The sequence below is a fragment of the Morchella sextelata genome, assembly GCF_020137385.1.
Source record: "Morchella sextelata strain SCLS chromosome Unknown scls_1, whole genome shotgun sequence".
NCBI lineage: Eukaryota > Fungi > Ascomycota > Pezizomycetes > Pezizales > Morchellaceae > Morchella > Morchella sextelata.
Window position 1 is genome coordinate 3,524,490 of NW_025408616.1, and position 18,164 is coordinate 3,542,653.

Below are 18,164 nucleotides of genomic sequence, written 5' to 3' on the forward strand. Positions count from 1 at the left end.
CTCATCGCCCGGACTGGAACCTCTGCAGACCCACCACATAACTACAGCCTAAGGGCTAAGTCTACCGGTTTGGTAGAGGCAGTCGTATTCTCGGTCGAATGTTTCCAGTGGGTTTTGTCAGCCGGTTTTTGTTGAACTGGGGACCGGGCCGTTAGGAGCTGGATTGGGCTGGACTGTATCGGTCCCGGGACTGGACTGGTCGTGCGGGGGCAGGTTTAAACTGCGCAGCAGGCTTGGTTGTTTTACGCCGTTGCGGCGGTTTTAAGGGTTGAAGGACTGGTAAGAGCGTTTTATGGAATCGCCCCAGGGGCCGGTTTTCGGCCGGTTCGGGTTTCAGCCTGGCGGGTTTTGTCTATGCTAGGGAATGTGGAAAATTGGTTTCCGGCAACGTTTTTCACAATAGGACAGCTGTGCTGGCGATGCTGATATGGGCTGGAGTTTTATTTTGAGATTTCTTCGCATTGAGAACAGGAATAGACTGGAAGACTACTATTAAAGGGCTCTTGAAAACCGGTCTAGACTAGAAAGCCAATGATGCACTAGAAAAAATCCCTCAACCAATACTGCTGGGAGAGTGAGGTGCAGAAATCCGCAGTCTCATAAGTCAATTTAATCTTTGGGTCTCAGCTCCACAAATCCTAATTGTCAATACTACCCTTTTTCGTGGGGCTAACAACGAATCTAGGGGAGCAATTGGTGGAAGATTGACTCAGGCTAAGAAATTGTTAGGGAAGCCACCTTTTGGTCCCTGTGGGAAAGGACAAAAATTGACACCTTAGAGATAAGCTAACCAGAGAGGATTCACGAAGTTAAGTATTTGGGGATTGGTATAGGTTAGGGTTTGTGGACGTCTTTTTTGCTCTCGTGTTCAGGGAACGTATGCACGAATAATTGGCATTGGAGGAGGGAGATGAATTAGGAGAGGTAGCTAGGCCCCATTATTGGTAGGGAATTCTAGCACTAACTATATATATATGCAATACACTATTGCTTTGGTCGTGATATCACTGCAGCTGATATCTACTCTTGAGGACAGTTTTTCCCATCTCGAGACAGATAAGAAGGGAGTCTGGAAAAACATTCCTCTAGTCTTGAGGCCTATAACTAGATGTCTACAGGCTATTTATATTCTTCAGAAAGTCATTTTTATATAAAATTTACCAGGGTTAGGGTTGAGATTCATGGATTATCAATCGATTGAGTGATTGTTTCAATACACATTCAGCATTTGAACGTTTGGGTGATCCGTCTGACGTCTGGATTTTATTGAGTCTGCTCAGATTTTCTTTGGTGAAGGAAAACTATTATTACTTGGAATAGTCTAACGCAATATTTCATTTCACGTCACCAAGAGACGGCGCTATAAAATCTTAATAAGCCAAGGCTAAGTAATTATCTCGCTATATATTGCCAGTATCTCATCATTATGGTATAAGACGGGCGGGGTTGTCGCCAATTAGTCACGCCTTTTGTAACTGCCATGGATCGAGCAGGTGGTAATGATCGCAAAAACAAGATATTACCCCGGCCCCCAGGTGTGGTGGGGGTGTATGGGTGTTGTCATAGAGTGAACAGCTATATCGGTGAGAGAGTAGTCGAAATATAATATTTCAGAGCGTACATGGTCTTTGATAGATCTAGCATCTTGCACTGGAGACTTTCCACTTGTCACCGGCCGGAATACCGAATACTCCCGTGTGGTTATATAGGATTTCAGATCGAGGCTAATCAGTATCTCAAGTTGCGAAGTTCTTTCTTATCCTGTCATTTTACATTAAATTTTTTTTATTCAGGTATATAGCTCTAGCCCCTAGCTTGGTGAATCATGAGGCTGGCCTTAATTAAAGGTTCGGCTCATGAACTATCACAGGAACATCAAGCCGAAGCCGACACATATAAATACAAGAAGAGACATTAATTATATTCAAAAAACCAATTAGACTGCAAGATCTCAAAAGGCTGTAAATCTCCAAAATTGATCTGATAAATCATACAATACCAAATTCAAAATGGGGGCATATGGTATTACTTGGTCTCAGGAATACCCGGTGTCGCTTCCTTGAGCACGCGTGATATCTCTCTGGTTCTGAAGAAACTAAGGACAGCAAAGCCTCTTACACCTCCACTATCCATCTAATCATTATCAACACCAACATCAAACACTCTGGTAATAGTCGAAATTCCCGAAAAGCACATCATGAGATACACCTCAGAGCCACAGACCACACACAATGCCACAACCACCTTCACCAACACCATATCACCCCACGAAGCCCACCGCCGCCAACAAGCCAAAGCCCTCCTCGACCAGATCACCACCGCCCTCGGGCCCCCCATCACACAGTTCCTCGCCTCCCACGGCCCCACCTGCACCCCTGGCAGCGAAGCCTCCTTCATCATCCACGCCCTCAACTACGCCCGCAGCCAATGGTCCGTAGTAGCACACGGACACTTGCCGCTCGCAGCGGTCATGTGTGTGTGGTCAATGAAGGGGAAGGGCCTCTTCCACTACTATAAGGATAAGCTGGGAATGAGGGGGCCGCTGGTCTATAGGTGTGCGCTGTGTCATGAGATGAAGCCCGGGGGGCTGTGTAGCATGTTGGAGCATGTGGGGATGGTGCATGCGAGCGCTGCGGAGAGGGGGGTGAGGTGGGAGCGGCAGGCGTGGCCGGTGGTGTTGCCGATTAGGGGTCTTGGGGAGCAATGGGAGGTGGGAGAGGTGAAGAATGGTGTAGGTGACAGGCGTAAGAGGAGGTGGAAGAGTAGGTGGGATACACCGGTGCCTCTAGAGGGGAAATATGATAATGAGGTTATAGAGGACGGGAGGGAAATGGAGGCATATGCTGAGGAGCCTGAAGTTTGGGAGGCTGCAGTTAAGGAGGAGAGTCCCGAGCTCGAAGATCCTGAAGACCAGGAGGCCAATGATGATCTCGACCAGGATATCTATGATCTTTTCGCGGAAGCTTGGGAATAGGATCTCATCAAAGATGGGTTTGCGTCTTGTGCCGCTTCATATGATACAATTTAGTGTCTGTGATGTGAGGATCTGCGCGTGGGTCATACACATGTTCATAGATAGAATCCGTGTTTCTTGTTTTTTTTTTCTCTTTCGATATAAGTACATAGTAATTGTGGTCAGATCTTTATCTTTCGATTATGGTTTAACAACCACGTTATTTCGCAGTGCTGCGCTGCTTAACGTTCTCGTTCGTCAATGTAAAGAATATTAGCTAATAGAGCCCAACTATACCCTCCTCCGATTTATTGTCGTTTGAATTCCTGTCTCCTTCGATTCTGTGTGGCGGTTTGGCTTGAGCGGGTCGCGTCTAAGGACTACATAGTACCATCTAGAATTAAAATTTCTTTACTATTCTTCGAGCTACTGTGTCTTATGACACTGTTTCTTCTCGGTGAGTAATTTCGGGTGTTATTTCACGTCATTAGAAGGTCCATTGTCCGAGTGATATTATATGATCCAAATTCGTTACAACACATGATTCGAAATTATTTCAGTGAGAGAAACGAGAATGCTTCCTTGATCACACGGACTAGATTCACTGTGATACTAGCTCTTGAGATCCTATGACAAGGAAAGAGAGGAAAAGATTTCTCACTAGCTGGTGCTTGATCCCGGTCCCCATGACTCCTTCATAAACGTACTATCAAGCTTCTGGAGTACTCTGTGCCATTCTTAATTTCGATGATTGTACTTGTGAAAGTCGTGGTATAGCGATTCATAGTAACGTTTGGAGAAGGAAGGTGGAATATAAAGAGTCCATATTTTGTAGCCTTTGCCTTGCGAAAGTTTAAACGTGTGCTTTTCAACGCTTTCGAGGATACTCGCATAATACACTCTGGCCGAATAATCAGGTTACCCTTAATAAACTACAGGCATAATCCAATTAGATGAATCTAGCATGTTGGTCTCCTTCGATGATACAACAGCTGATCAAAAGTATCGATATAAGTATACAGCACATGTCTTAAGCTTTTGAAGACTCAACACCCTCCCAAATTAGTAGTTACATGTATACTAAATCATCCGAGTGATCATCCCTGATGAAGAAAGTTAAATCTCGACTTGTTGGCATTGAATGAAACAAATGCTCGTGTATACGTCACTGTGAATGTTTCTCGGGAAGAAGCAGACATGTAGTGTCATGTAGCAATGTACATGTGCTCTCTCTCTTTTGGATTGCGGGTATATACATACATGTATACAGACAGTCATGTGGGATCCCGCATGCACTCGTAGTTGCTCTAGATCTAACCACAGCGCCAAACTGAATCAATTGCGGGGAAGGCATGGAGGTACATGCACCTTCCCATCATCACAATCAAATAGCCCTCGATCAGCTAGCTTTAGCCGTTGATGAACTTTCTTTGGAACCTCATTGTCCTTTGATGAATTTCATGCTTAAAGTGTCTCTTTAAGGCGCATATGGCATAGACCGCATGCATGGTGGTGTATTAACGGCGCTTGTGTGCAAGTAATCTCTAATGAGCTGTGATCCTTTAATGACCAATTGATTATAGAAGATCGGAACGATCGAAAGCGCCAGTCTTTGTAATGTGTATATACTCTCATTGCATCTCAGATGATTGATCAGCTACTTGATTACGAAACATGCAATTGGCCGGTATATACGAGATACTTACCCATGACTCCACGATAACATAACCCCCTCCTTCAGGTGCGTGACATGTGTTTTGATATCACAATTAAACACGTCAGATCTTGGTTTGGCCGATTTGGACAGAAATCAAGAGCAGCTACAGTTGGTAGGTTGAGGAGATGCAGGGTTAAATAAATAAGGGACCTGTATAGACAAATGGATAATGATGAATCTGGATCGTAAGCTCGATCGTAGGTATATGTAGTTAGATAAGAAGTCGGTGTGGTGGTGGTGGTGCTGCATGCTGATAAAGGTAAACCCGACGTTGGAGCTCGCACCCAGAAGAGGGGAATGTGGGGTACGGTTGATGTTCAAGCCTCATAGTGGCCCCGTTTACTACCTAGTTGGGGATGTTTAAAATACATCCGTGCGGGCTGCCACCTGCAGGCTGCTCCGCTCTGACAGGTTTTGTTCTGCCATCCGCTCCTCCATTTCGGGAGTTTCCGGAAGCTTCCATCAACGGTACCCTAGCAACGGTATCTCCCATGATAAGTAGAGTAAGTAAGATCCGATAGGCGAAAAGCAATCTTGCATCGGAAAATAACCGAGACCTTATTTATAACGACTGCCGCTAACATTGTCACTTCTCACAGTTCAGGTCACTTAAATTGGAAAATGATAAATTGGCACGATAATTGAATCAATAAGTAAGAGAGATGGTGACAAAAATCTAATAAGAATCTAACAGCATGATTCATTTATCATGCACCCCAAGATCTTGGGCAGGTTGAGACCGTCTATCGAATATTGAATCGACGAAACAGGAAAGGTATAATCGTTGCTACCTTTGCCCAAGTTGTAAAGAAAAAGGAAAAGAGAAAAAAGGAACCAAGTAGTAAAAGAAACCCCGAACCATTCCACCCATCCCACCAACGTAAAAAGAAGACAAAAAGAATTTAAGACCCTTACTCGAGACCACCACAGATGGTCTCGATCATGATACCAGTGATCTGGTAAGGGCAAGCGTTGGAAGCAGGGCGACGATCCTCGAAGTATCCGAAACCCTCCTTGGCACATGACCTGGGGATACGGATTGAAGAACCACGATCGGCAACACCGTATGAGAAGTTGTCGATTGAGCCGGTCTCGTGTCTACCAGTAAGACGGAGAGTGTTGTCGTCACCATAGACGGCAATGTGCTCCTTGTGGCGCTTGGCGAGCTTGTGGATGGCCTCCTCAATGTGCTTCATGCCTCCCTCCTTCCTCATCGCCTCAGTAGAGACGTTGGTGTGGAGACCAGAACCGTTCCAGTCACCACTATACAATATTAGATATGTTTTATGGCATATAAGTGAATTTGGGACACTTACGGGATGGGCTTAGGGTGGAAAGAGATCTTGACACCGAACTCCTCAGCAACACGCTGAAGGAGGTAGCGGGACATCCACAAGTGGTCGCCCACTAATCCAAAGTTAGTAAAGCTTCTTGATACTAAGAGGAATTTTGATATACTGACTTTCAATCCCTTCACAAGGTCCGACCTGGAACTCCCACTGGGACGGGAGAACCTCTGCGTTGATACCGGAGATCTTGATTCCGGCATACAAGCAGGCACGGTAGTGTGCCTCAACAATGTCACGGCAGTAAACCTTTCCAGTACCAACACCACAGTAGTAAGGACCCTGAGGACCGGGGAAACCACCCTTGGGCCATCCGTACGGTTGACCGTACTCGTCGAAGAGGGTGTACTCCTGCTCAAGACCGAACCAGGGCTTCTGGTCCTTGTGGGCCTCCATGAGCTTGGCGCACTCGTGGCGGTAGTTGAACTTGTTAGGGGCACCGTCGGCGTTCCAGCACTCAGCCAAGACGAGAAGGTTGTCGCCACCGCGGAATGGATCGGGGAAGGTGGCCACGGGACGGAGGTAGACATCGGAGTCCTCGCCAGGAGCCTGAGCGGTGGAAGATCCGTCGAAGTTCCATTCTGGAAGGTCCTCGATAGATTCTGGCTTCTTGTTGAGAGTCTTTTAAAAGTAGAAAAATCCTTGTAAGCGATATGGACAAAATTGAGGGGTTGGAGGTTGCGCAAGCGAAATTAATGAATTGAGATGTTGTCGTGTGTTGCGGGGGCGGGGTAATGCGATTGCGATAATGATTTGAGAAGGAAGGATCACAAACCTTGGTCTTGCTCCTCACACCATTGGATCCATCGATCCAGATGTACTCGGCTTGTATGCTGCCCTTCTGGTCAAGGTTGAGGTACTTGAGAAGCTGTAGATAAAAAAGTTTAGTTGAATGTTTAACCGATAAGATTTGTTCTCGGATAGGGGAATACGGACGTTGGCAGTGTTTGAGATGGTTGTTGAGTCAGTCTGTTGAAAAAAATTGTTAGTCGGTTGATAAAAAGGCTTCGGCAACAAGGAAGGGCGCTGACCATCTTGAGAATGTGTTGTGGGTATCTAAGAACGAAAAGAAGAAAGATGAAAAAGAAGAGATGTAGTGAGGTTGGGAGCTATGAGCTTGGAGTGGATGATGAAGTAGGAAGAAGAAGGAGCGGGGGAGGGGAGTATATAAGGCAAAGGAGGAAGAGTGTGACTGATGATAAAATGGAGAAAGGTGGTGTAGTTTGGTGGGCAGGGGACCGAGATGCCGTGGAAGTTTACACCCACACTGAAGCAGGGGCACGGTTTGTTGGTTGCGTGTGCGGGAAAAAAAAGCAACTTTCTTTTTTCGAAGGCTCCTCGTGCAGGCTAACTATGAGTGGGGGATAGAATCACCACAGGCTGCGATAAGATTGAAAGACACAGGGTTCTTGAGGCTTGCTGAAAAGCCTGCATGCAGCATCTCTGATACACATTTATCCGAATGCAGTACTAAAAAGAAGAGTACATTATTGGGCATAACTATAGTTGAACTATTCAGAAGTCATACACAGTTCCTGTTTTTCTAACATACCACGTCCACGGCAGTTCGAACACCTAGCAGATACGCATACTACATGTATGCTTTCCTGCCCGCTTCACTACCATCATCCTCGCCATCAAGCCTTCGAATATGGGGCCCTGTCCTGATGTTGTCCCACGTGAGTTATTATTTTCCCCTGCAACACTTCACACGAAAGTAATCGCCGGATGGCAGTCAAAATTTCTATTGTACTGGATTCTTATCGATCAATCCAACAGATTCGTATGCAACCCAGAAGAAAAAGGAAAACTTTACGTTTCATGAAGAACAAATCGTGAGCGAAAAACTTTCAAATGGGATTGGTTTTCCATGTCATAAACTTGACGTCCTTGCAACCAGGTTCAAGATTTTAAGATCTAGCCGAATAAGGATCTTGCCTCGAGCCTTCGTGGCGGGCGTGGAGGTGGCACCCTCTTTCATTAATCCTTCCAGACCTCCCCATTTCACTTTTGCAAAACCCCTCTCTCTCTGCAGCCCCGCCATGCAGGGAGTGTTTGGCACAGTCAGGCCCGATAGCGAGACGAGGTGTCTCCCATTCTGCCAGAAGGTCGTCTTATCAGTTGCAACCTCTTCGACGTCTGTGTGTAACCGATAAGGCATCTGTAAGTTCTCATCTAGCAAAGCCGATAAATAACATAAAATCCAAACGTAAAAAATGTTTTGCAGTTGTCAAAGAGGCCTTTAAAGGCCCAACAGCTCACCCAGACTCCCCAAAAATACCTAGTGGGGGGAGATATTTCTGGACAAAACATTTGACATGGGCCCTTTGTGCCTGGCTTCCTCAAGTCTCGTGGCCAGCCTCACAGCTTCCCCGGGTCCTTCCAGAAGCTCCAAATTCCTGATGAGAGTTTTGCCGGAGAGACCACCGTCCTATGATAGCTACCACCGTTCTCCGTTACCCCTGAACGAGACCCATTTGTTGGGGCCCGAATAGCCAATAGAAACGAATCTATTACGGCATCACTTCTGGGCAGTCCGGGAGCTTGTACCTGCGCCTCAGCTATTCGGCAAAGAACATAGACGTTCGGTTTCTTACCGGGTAAAGTATTTTGAAAGGTAGATTTACGAATTCCAAAGATTAATACTCATGGAGGCAAAGGAATTTACATATCAAGCAGCTTCACTAACGGTTATTATTTGGAAGTTCATGATATCAAGACGAAAAAAGCAGAGGCTGGAATGCTGACAACCGACCACCGACCAACACGCATAATCAGACAGGAAGCCAATCTTCTCCTTAATCGTGCAGTTAGCCATTTCGGATTTCGGGGGATCTCTCCGCTACGACCTCGAGCTCAGCTCCTGACGATAGGTATCTTTACTTAGAACCACACACGAGGGTTTTTTGCCAGCACTTCGCCGGCTTGTGCTGTACACAGAAATAGATCGATTATCCGGCCCGTGTCTCGTCTACACATGCTGAGGCAGGAAGCATTTATTTGCATTGTTCTTTGACGTACGATGAGTTTACACGTTGGTTGGCGGTGCAAAGCGTCTATAGCCGGACGCGAATATGACGTAAAGTCTCTAAACCTGAGACGTGGCCCTAAATTTGTCGAACTTCGAGAACAAAGCAGCAAAGAACACAAATAGTGCCCTTTCCAATGTGTAGTTCTGTGAGACGAGTTTTCAAACCGTTGTTTCCCATGATCCAACGTTTGAAAGCTGCGCCTCGTACCTGCATGTGGGCCAAGAAAGGCGGGGATCTGATAAGAATGCTGATAAGGAGCCGCGCCTGACAGCTGAGGCAGTGAAACATCAACATTTGTTTTTAGATCGTTTGTAACATGATGATAGGTCTTGTTCATGATATGGGCTCGGGGGGCATCGGGTCGGGATGGTGTGGCGCATCTCTTCGGGGTGGTAATGATTATTCGAAAACAAATCTACCTACCCCGGGTGTTGTCTTTTGAACCACAGACTCGGACGATGGTTGCATAAACCGTATCTATTGGACGATTAACACACGTACACGCGCTTGCAGCTCCTCCCTGGTGCCTACATAGCTCCCTCGCGCTTATGTATTCGATCTGAAGCTTATGTTGAGTTAGTTACTAATGGCGTTTTATTTAGTATTCCAGAGGCACTCCAAATAAACGTACGGTCAATGTTATTGAAAATCTAGTTCACACGCCTCAGTACCTTTACGGATGTCTTGCATGTGAAACTATCGGTACCAGAATAACAAGTACATGTTTTTTGGTAGAGTACTGCTGTACCGTAGTGGATGATCATCGTTGCACAAGACTTTCCAAATAATCCGGGCGCTCCCGATCACGATTCGGCTCCCCCACGCTGCAACTCTCCACATAACGAACCAGTCAGCCGGGAAACCTGGTGGCTACGTTCTCAACCAGCCCTATGCTATGCAATCTACTTTTGTTTTGCAAAATCAGTTTACATACACACCGTCAACTAATTCCGATTGTTTTGATCGATTAGGTACCTAGTCCAGGGTATGTCCTGCAGTGGTGTGAAAATTTACCTCCACGTTTTTTCCCCAAGCTTGCGGGGAATACTTTGTGTCAGCGGCTGTGGCCTTTCATCATGGCAGAACGATTCAATCAGGTATATTGCTTTTGGTTTCCTTGGAATCTTTGTTTTTTCTTGACGATCTTACGTACTCCGGGTTGTATTCCCCGAAAACTCCAAAAAATACTAATTTAAACTACGAGATCCTTTCATGTGGTTCGATCTTAATCGTTGATCATGAAGGTACGATATTGTTTTTTTGTTGAGAAAGCCAACTACTTGTCATATGTTTCGCATTACTTTTGTTTATACGTGATGAAGGAGCTCTCCGATTCGATCTGAAGGTTGCGGCAGCCAGCTAGCTACATAGCTACGGCTGGTGAATGGACAAAGCAAAAGCAACAATACTTTACGCCACCAGCCGGCAGTGTAATTTGCGTGTTTCCACCACTCTATTCAGGAACCGGACGTTCGTCCTTCCAATAGGAAAGCTACCATTCTGGACGGTTCAGGGTTAGGTTAGCCTGAATGGGGGTTTGTGTGGGGATGCAAGGGTCCAGCTTTGTCACATCGGAGTTGTCAACTACTAACCACTATTTATCATGAGTTACTTTCGCTTTGGAAACCGTATTCATTCCGTGAGCAATGTCTTACTGATATTCTACATGTCTTTTTTGCGTGCCGGGAATGGGGTAACATCGGAACTCTCCTTTCTTTCGGAGAAGAGATATGTTTAGCAATGAATTACAAGCGGTATTATAATACCTCTTGCACTATTGGCTTTTTCGTTTTCGCCGTTCAGACGTCCGTTCGGAGGAAATCACTAATAAGACGTGTAACTACTGCCCCTGGAATCGTTAAGCCCCCGAGTAAAACCATATCTTGAACTCAAACGGCTGACACTTTCTAAACATAGGTCTCGGGGGTGCGCTATCATTCCCGTAGACTCCTTCTTCAGCTGCTCCCAGAAGGCACTCTAGCCAGCGTGATGGCCTTCGGAGTGGCTTTTCTTTAGACTTGGGCGCTTGTTTAGGCTTGGAGGCTTGATCAACTTCGAAGAACTTCAAAGATAGTTTTCGCAGTTGGATGCCTAGGGAGGCGTGTGACCGCACCTAGGCAACCTACCTCAACCCACGAGTGACCTGGTGTGCTCGCATGTGCTTTGGTTTGGTTTGTTTGAGCGACGTTGAAATAACGTGTGGAGTAATGTACCCGCAGCCCGGCCGAGCTTCCGGGTGTCCGGGGTGGTGGTCGGTCTTGGGTGTGATATCATCGAAATGTGAATTCTTGGTTTGCCCCGGGTATGGCGTCAAAAAGGAGCTGGTCTCTAATTTTTTTATATATGGATTTTCTTCCTCGGCCTCCGTCGGTCGGGTTCGGTCGGCGACTGGGCGGGCGTGGGAGGTAATGATGCGCGGATCTGGGAAGTTGGGTTGCGCAATATGTTGAGCGTCGCATGCGCGTGCACTAGACACTAGAGTCTTGGGGTCTCAGGTTCTCTATCGCCAAACCTTGGACAGTAGATACGGACTCTACTGCTCTACAGAAGTAGTTCAAAACCTCTGTTATATTCCACCAACCCCTACATACATAATTCACGGGAATCCACGAAAGAAAGAAAGTTAACCACCGACGTGACCGGCAAATCAAAACTCAAAAACCAGCCTCCGCTCCGAAATAGATAGAGTTAGACACTAGAGTTTAGTTTAGTTTGTGTGGCTTGTGATATGCAATGTCACTGACACCTTGCACTAAACTAACAAAAAACCTTCCCTGGCGAATTTTTTTCCTTTCAAAATAGATTGTGAGCTAACGGTTGCGGCTGCTATGGCCAAGGACAGGATAGGTGCAATGCTTCTTTCGATCAATTCCTCCTCAGCCTATGGAGCTTTGCTTCAGGTGAAGTGGGTCACGAGGCATAGTATCACGGAGAGAATGTAGATAGCCAGGTAGATAGGTGTACGGTCTTCACTACAGCTAGGGAAGGGCTGTCTAATTCTTACTTCTACATACCTACTCTGGAATTCGAGTTACAAATTTTGATCTTGATCTCTATCTGATTTGCCGGCCGCCAGTACTCTACCACGGGAGTTCATTTTTCCCTCTCTCTTCGCGAATTGTCAGTGCCAAAGCGTTCACTCAGAAAGTGCAAAACCGATCCGGTCCTTGCTACTAGCTGCTGCTGCTGCAAGCCACACACACCCCTAACCCCGATGCGCAATTGTCAACCTCCAAAAGCGGCACCCCCCCTGGCCGCGCACTGATGGTAACGCCCGTAGCGCATCCGCCTGGTGGATCGATCCCTGACTCCGCCTAAGGGTCAGATCACCGCCTACCAGTGCACTGCGAACAGATCGCCGCACGGATCTCCGCTCGCTGGTGCGGGTATTGACGGTGAAACGGGCGGGAGCTGGTAGGGTGTCGATGTGGTGAAGTTGCGTTCGGATGGTTGTGGTGTCGCTTGGGAGTGGCGGTGTAGGGGTCTTGGGTGGCGTAACAGTGGTAATGATAGTTTGGATGGTTGTGTGGGGTGGGTATCGATGTTGACTATATACATGCATTTACATAATTATAATAGAAGTGCTAGAACACGTTGTCTAACCGATAGAATGACAAATAAGCACTCACCTTCAATACTAGTTGGCCAAGCTGGTCGAGAGGTTAATGGAATATGTGTAGACTTTCCAAAATACTTCATGTACCCGTGTCGATATATATACGGTGCACGTGTTCGTCCACCACAATTAATTGACAGCAAGTACAAGTAGCTACATCTTCCTCCTCCATACGTATTATTATACAAGAATACGCCACCTATACCTACGCCAGAGACTGCGATATAGCTACGTATAGTTACATTGTAGTATGTGGGAGCTGGGCGGAATACTTGTGCTGAGTGGGAGTATATATCATCCGCGTTGTCTAATATCAGGCTTCTAGGTATACGTATGAATACATATGTCTATATATGTGGACAGCTTACTACAGGTACGTGGTAACTACATGTATACTTGTAGTCTCGTACCCAGATATCCCCTAGGCCTGTGGTATATTGGGCTCTGTTCGTACTCTATCCCAGAGGTGGCTCCAAACAATCTGTTCATCTTGTCGTGGAGCCAGTTTGTCTTCTCAACTGTACGGGCCTATAAATAGCGGGTCTTCTCTCCCTCTTTCTTCTTCCACCATCAGCTCATACACTCAACTCCACTTCATCAGTTCACTACTGCTTCGAAGATCATATCTCCGAGAAGCACTGGTCACTGTCCTTAAGTGGTGAGGTAAATACAGAACCCCTTCTAATAGAAAGCAAAGTTTGTGTGGCTTTACTAACAGGTTCAGGGTAGTGTACTTGCACTCTGCGCCTGGCTGGATGGAGAGGAAGATCAGGATTAGGCTGATTGTGGGGAAACCCGAAACCTCCTAAAAAAAACCCTTTGTTTAAAACCCACACATTTTTCTTTCACATCCATAACAATGCCGGCCGCTATGACCCGTCGTCAAATAGCCCGCATCGACCACCACGCCGAGATCCTCTTTTCGGCCGCACTCGAGGCTAGGGGCAACACACCCCCCGCTCTTGAATCCGACTCTACGGACCTGAATGCCGCCAGAGCCCGAGCCATGTGCAGAAGACTCCGGGGCCTCTCCCATGAGTGCTCGGTGTATATTGTGGAAGAAATCTTTCTACCACAAATATGCAGCTTTCTGTCTATACATGGGGGCAGTTGCAATTCCGGTAACGAAGCGTCCTTCGTTATCGGGGCGTTAAACCATGTACGGGATATGTGACCGTCTGACTCGGCCCAGCCTTTAATGCTGGGTGCAGCTGTCCTCTGCGCGAGGAGGTATCTCTAGAGCCGGTGGGTCAAGGCTATAGATTATGGTCCGTATACGGGGACACCTTTGACTCTGGCAACGAGCCCCCGATTCGACTCAGGTTTTGATGCTGGGTGCTGCTATCCTCTGTGCGAGGAGATTCCTTGAGTACTCCGTCGATATTGTGGAAAACATCTTTAAGCCACAAATATTCAGCTTCCTGTCCGCATACGGGGACACCTGCAACTTCGGTAATGAGCCGTCCTTCGTTATCGGGGCATTGGACCATGTTCGGAATCTGTGGCCCTCTGACTCGACCCAGATATTAATGCTGGGTACAGCTGTCCTCTGCGTGAAGAGGTATCTCCAGAGCCGGTGGGTCAAGGCTATTATGGTCCGGTGCGCGGTATGTCCCGACGGGAAGCCGGGGAAAATAGAGGACGTTCTAAAGCATGTTGGTAAGGATCATGCAGGTCAGGCCGGGTGGGAGTGGTTTATGCAGAAATGGCCGCTGTATTTACCAATAAAGGCCGCGGGAATGCCGTTCGAAGACGCCAGTGATTAGGGCGTGGTTGGGGGTGTTTATTTGTTTATGTATACATATGCTATAAGATCTGTAGCCATCAAGGCACCGACATGTACAAATTACTTCCTGCTACTAAACGGAGTCTTACACTGTACATGTGTATAAACATTAAATTTAGATTATTATCAAAAGGTCTAAGTCCTTATACCAGATCTCCCTTATAAGCTTATTCATCAAATAAGGCTTAAAAATTCGAATTTTAATAGTACATGTATTTTATCGGTACATTATCTAGCCTGTATATTACTTCCAGCACCGGAATTCCAGTTCTCCCATAGCTCAGTGGCATGGGTGGCATGAGGTATATGCTACCCGCAAGGTTCTGAGTTCAATCACCCTTTTCCTTTTGTCACCAAGCACATATTCTTATTTAAAAATAAGCCTTAAAATTCGAAATAATCCTTATTGGAGATAATTCTTAGTGGTTTGAGTTTATTACGGAGACTTAAAAAATAAATAAAGCATTATACTCTAAAAAACTCTTATTCAAGCCTTATTCAAGCCTTATATGTATAGCGCTTATTTTTTTACCCGTTTCAACAAATAGTATATGTATATTGGACGAGAGTAGATTAAGTATGCTCTGCATAAATAATATATATACATGCACGTAGTAGGCCCCGAATTAACCAGCTCTAAATCAACCTGTACCCTTGATAAATGAAAAAAGAAAGTAAAAAACAAAATGCAAAAAATAACTACATGTGATCATACAATCTGCGATATGGTATACTCGCTGCCGCCTCAATGGCTACAGGGTAGAAGAATATCCACCCGGCACACGCACAAACAACCAAATACCCCCAAAGACGCCCTATTCACTGGCGTCTTCGAACGATCAGCTTAGCGCTGGACGTTTTCTATCTCCTCTCCATCCACAAGCTCTCCGCCGCCCCCTCGATTGGTAGCCGCAGTGGCCATTTCTGCATATACCATTCCCAACTCTCTTGACCATCTTTTGCATGATCCCTCCCGATATGCTTAAGCACATTTTCTATTGCCTCTGGTTCCCTCTCAGGGCATTCTACGCACCGAACCGTAATTTCTTTAGCCCACCAGCTCTGAAGAAATCTCCTCACACAGAGGACAGCAGCACCCAGCATCAGAACCTGGGTAGAATCCGAGGGCCACATGCTCCGTACATAATTGAGCGCTCCGATAACGAAGCACGGCTCGCTCCTGTAGTCAAGAGTGTCCCCGTACATGGACAAGAGGTTGAAGATTTGAGGTTTGAATACCTCCTCCACGATATGCGTGGAGTACTCCCTTGAGAGGCCCCGGAGTGTTCTGCGCATCTCCTGGCCCTGGGCAGAACTGGGGCCTGTTGGCGCGGGCGGGTGGGAGTAGCCGGAAACAGAGCTTGAGTCGGGCGTGGGATCGACTATAGGGAGAGGGCCGCTCACGGCGTTGAGTGCGGCCTGGAAGAGAAGTTCGCTGTGGTGGGCGAGGTTGGCAGACTGAAGACGGGTCATAACAGGCATTTTTTAGGGAATATAAAAGGTGTATGTCGGTTTTAAAAAGGTTTGAGAGTTTTGGGAATATATCGAGCGGAATATATCTGCAGCTTTTTTCGGAATTCGAAGATGTCTGGTTTTTCGGACGAATATCTGACTTTTTCTCTGAACAAATCTGAATATATCTTACTTTTTCGGCGCAAATCTGGTTGTTTCAGAAGCTGATATCTGATCTCGATGTCTTTGGAATGTGATTTTTTCTTTGACCTTACGACGGGCAAGGACCGTATTTATTACTGCAGGCAGGTTTCATTACTAAGCTGCTGGAGAGACTGGTCGCTGGTAGTTTGTCCATCGTATTCTAGCTGAGCGCTGGTCATTGTGCTGGTAATTGTGCTGGTAATTGTGCTGGTCATTGTGCTGGTCAATATTGTGCTGTTGTGATGGTAATTTTTTTCTCTTTCGTTTAATTCATTAATTGTTTGCTGGTAATTGTGCTGGTGAGACTCGCGACGTCGACGCTGCTGCTGGTCATTGACCTACCTACCCATTGCGCGTGATTCGACTGTCGACGCTATCGACGCTGCCGATGCTGCCATTGGTCACTACCGACGGCGGTCTGGCTCCGTCGACGCTATCGCTAGTCATAACATACTGCTGTTTCTGGTAATTGTGTACGTCTATTGCTGGCAAGACTGGCCGTCGACGCTGTCGCTGTGGTAATTTTCATGCGATCCGCGACCGCCAACGCTGTCGCGCGCGCTGGTCATCCTCCATATACCGCAGTTTGTTTTGACTCTTTTTCTGGTTGTATGTTCCGGGGAGTCGACGAGCTCAGGGCAGAAGGGATGACCTCAGCTCAGGGTCCCAGATCAGTACGTAAGAGCGATGAGCTAAGAGCCCTCGGCATATATAGAAACCAATATATGCCGTCATTCGTCGTTGTTTTTGTTTTGTAAGTTCTGCGCATGCGCTCATCGGGCAGAGAAGTCGCCCGGCGGTGACGGGCGGTGACGGGTGTATTCTAGCTTTTTCTGCTATCCAGGAATACCGCGTCTGGAGTCTGGCGTTGGGAGGAGTCGCGCTGTATTTGGTTTGGTGGACTGGCGGGGGTGGTTGGGCGTGGTGAGGGTATTTATAGATGTGTATAGCGGCGAGCGATAATCCCGTGATACGGCGAGTGATGGTTGGTGATGCGGTTGTCGTTTCTGAGGCGAATGTTGACAGGGGGTCAGTAGTTTTGATTGGCCGAGCAAGGGTTGTCGTTGACCTGGAAGGGATAGTACGGAACGAGCAGTGGGGTCTGGATGGATGGATGTGGTCAGTGAGTGAGTTCCTGCACAGGATTAATACGTTTGTCAGTGCTGTAATGAGCAGTGAGGCCTGGATGGATGTCAGTTGTCAGTGGTCAATGATCGAGTGTCCTACCCAATATCAATACAGGAACCCAATGTTTGTCAGTACTGCCCTTCGGGGGTACAATACAATACATGTATACAGCAGTATGAGAGCGAGAGAGAGAAAGCGCTATATATAAGTGCGAGAGTAGCAAGGTTTGGCATCAGGAACAGAACACGCGCACTTTCACGAAGAAAAACGGGAAAGTAGAGTTCTTTTCCATTCCTTGATCTGTGCCCAGAACTCCTTCTTTTATTTTTTTTCTGCGTACCCTATATTATCGCTATCAATACAGGAAGAGAGAAAGAAAGGTAGTCTAAACCTAGTCGTACTGTTAGTGAAATGAAGACGAAAACACATGTAATAAGGAAAAACAGTATATAGTTGGCGGGTTCGGCAGATCGATGGTCCAAACCTAGCGTGCTCAGGTACAGTAGAGTACAATGTAGTATCCCTTGCATGAGCGGTCATGCCAATCCCAATCGAAATAGTAGCCGAACCAGACAGGTTTATGTATACCCAGCTGAACACAGTTACTGTTCGTTCTCTCCCTGAGCAGGTGGGTAGGGCCCTTTCCTTGGCTCTCTAGCGTTTCTCCTCACACTAGAAAGCTCCTAGAGACGGGTAGAGAATGAATGGTAACTGCGTTTAGTAGAGCATAGCTACCACATCTAGTTCGGTTATTATTTCGATTGGGACTGACATGACCCGCTCAAGAGTGATAGCGTGGTCCACGAGGTCCACGAGGTCCACGAGGTCCACGAGGCCGCTCGAGGCAGGCAGAGGCCCGTGCCTCGAGTGACAGCTGCAGGGCCTCGTGGACCACACGGGTAGTATACGTTTCCGGCAAAACTATTGCGA

At 46.8% G+C, this 18,164-nt stretch overlaps 4 protein-coding genes across 4 annotated transcripts; 2 read left to right on the forward strand and 2 right to left on the reverse strand.

Annotated features, from left to right (window-relative positions):
- Positions 1 to 2,197: 2,197 nt before the first annotated feature.
- On the forward strand, positions 2,198 to 2,974 carry H6S33_000922 (uncharacterized protein; the record flags this gene model as incomplete). Its single annotated transcript, XM_044832353.1, has 1 exon — positions 2,198 to 2,974. The coding sequence occupies one exon, from the start codon at positions 2,198 to 2,200 to the stop codon at positions 2,972 to 2,974; it is 777 nt and encodes a 258-aa protein (XP_044700481.1).
- A 2,607-nt stretch (positions 2,975 to 5,581) lies between these two features.
- Positions 5,582 to 7,050, reverse strand: H6S33_000923 (uncharacterized protein; the record flags this gene model as incomplete). Its single annotated transcript, XM_044832354.1, has 6 exons — positions 5,582 to 5,933; positions 5,987 to 6,077; positions 6,133 to 6,637; positions 6,792 to 6,884; positions 6,953 to 6,985; positions 7,048 to 7,050. The coding sequence occupies 6 exons, from the start codon at positions 7,048 to 7,050 to the stop codon at positions 5,582 to 5,584; spliced, it is 1,077 nt and encodes a 358-aa protein (XP_044700482.1).
- A 6,473-nt stretch (positions 7,051 to 13,523) lies between these two features.
- Positions 13,524 to 14,430, forward strand: H6S33_000924 (uncharacterized protein; the record flags this gene model as incomplete). Its single annotated transcript, XM_044832355.1, has 2 exons — positions 13,524 to 13,823; positions 13,987 to 14,430. The coding sequence occupies 2 exons, from the start codon at positions 13,524 to 13,526 to the stop codon at positions 14,428 to 14,430; spliced, it is 744 nt and encodes a 247-aa protein (XP_044700483.1).
- Positions 14,431 to 15,311: 881 nt separating this feature from the next.
- H6S33_000925 (uncharacterized protein) lies at positions 15,312 to 15,932 on the reverse strand (the record flags this gene model as incomplete). The annotated part of the gene is made up of 1 exon (XM_044832356.1): positions 15,312 to 15,932. The coding sequence occupies one exon, from the start codon at positions 15,930 to 15,932 to the stop codon at positions 15,312 to 15,314; it is 621 nt and encodes a 206-aa protein (XP_044700484.1).
- Positions 15,933 to 18,164: the final 2,232 nt, after the last annotated feature.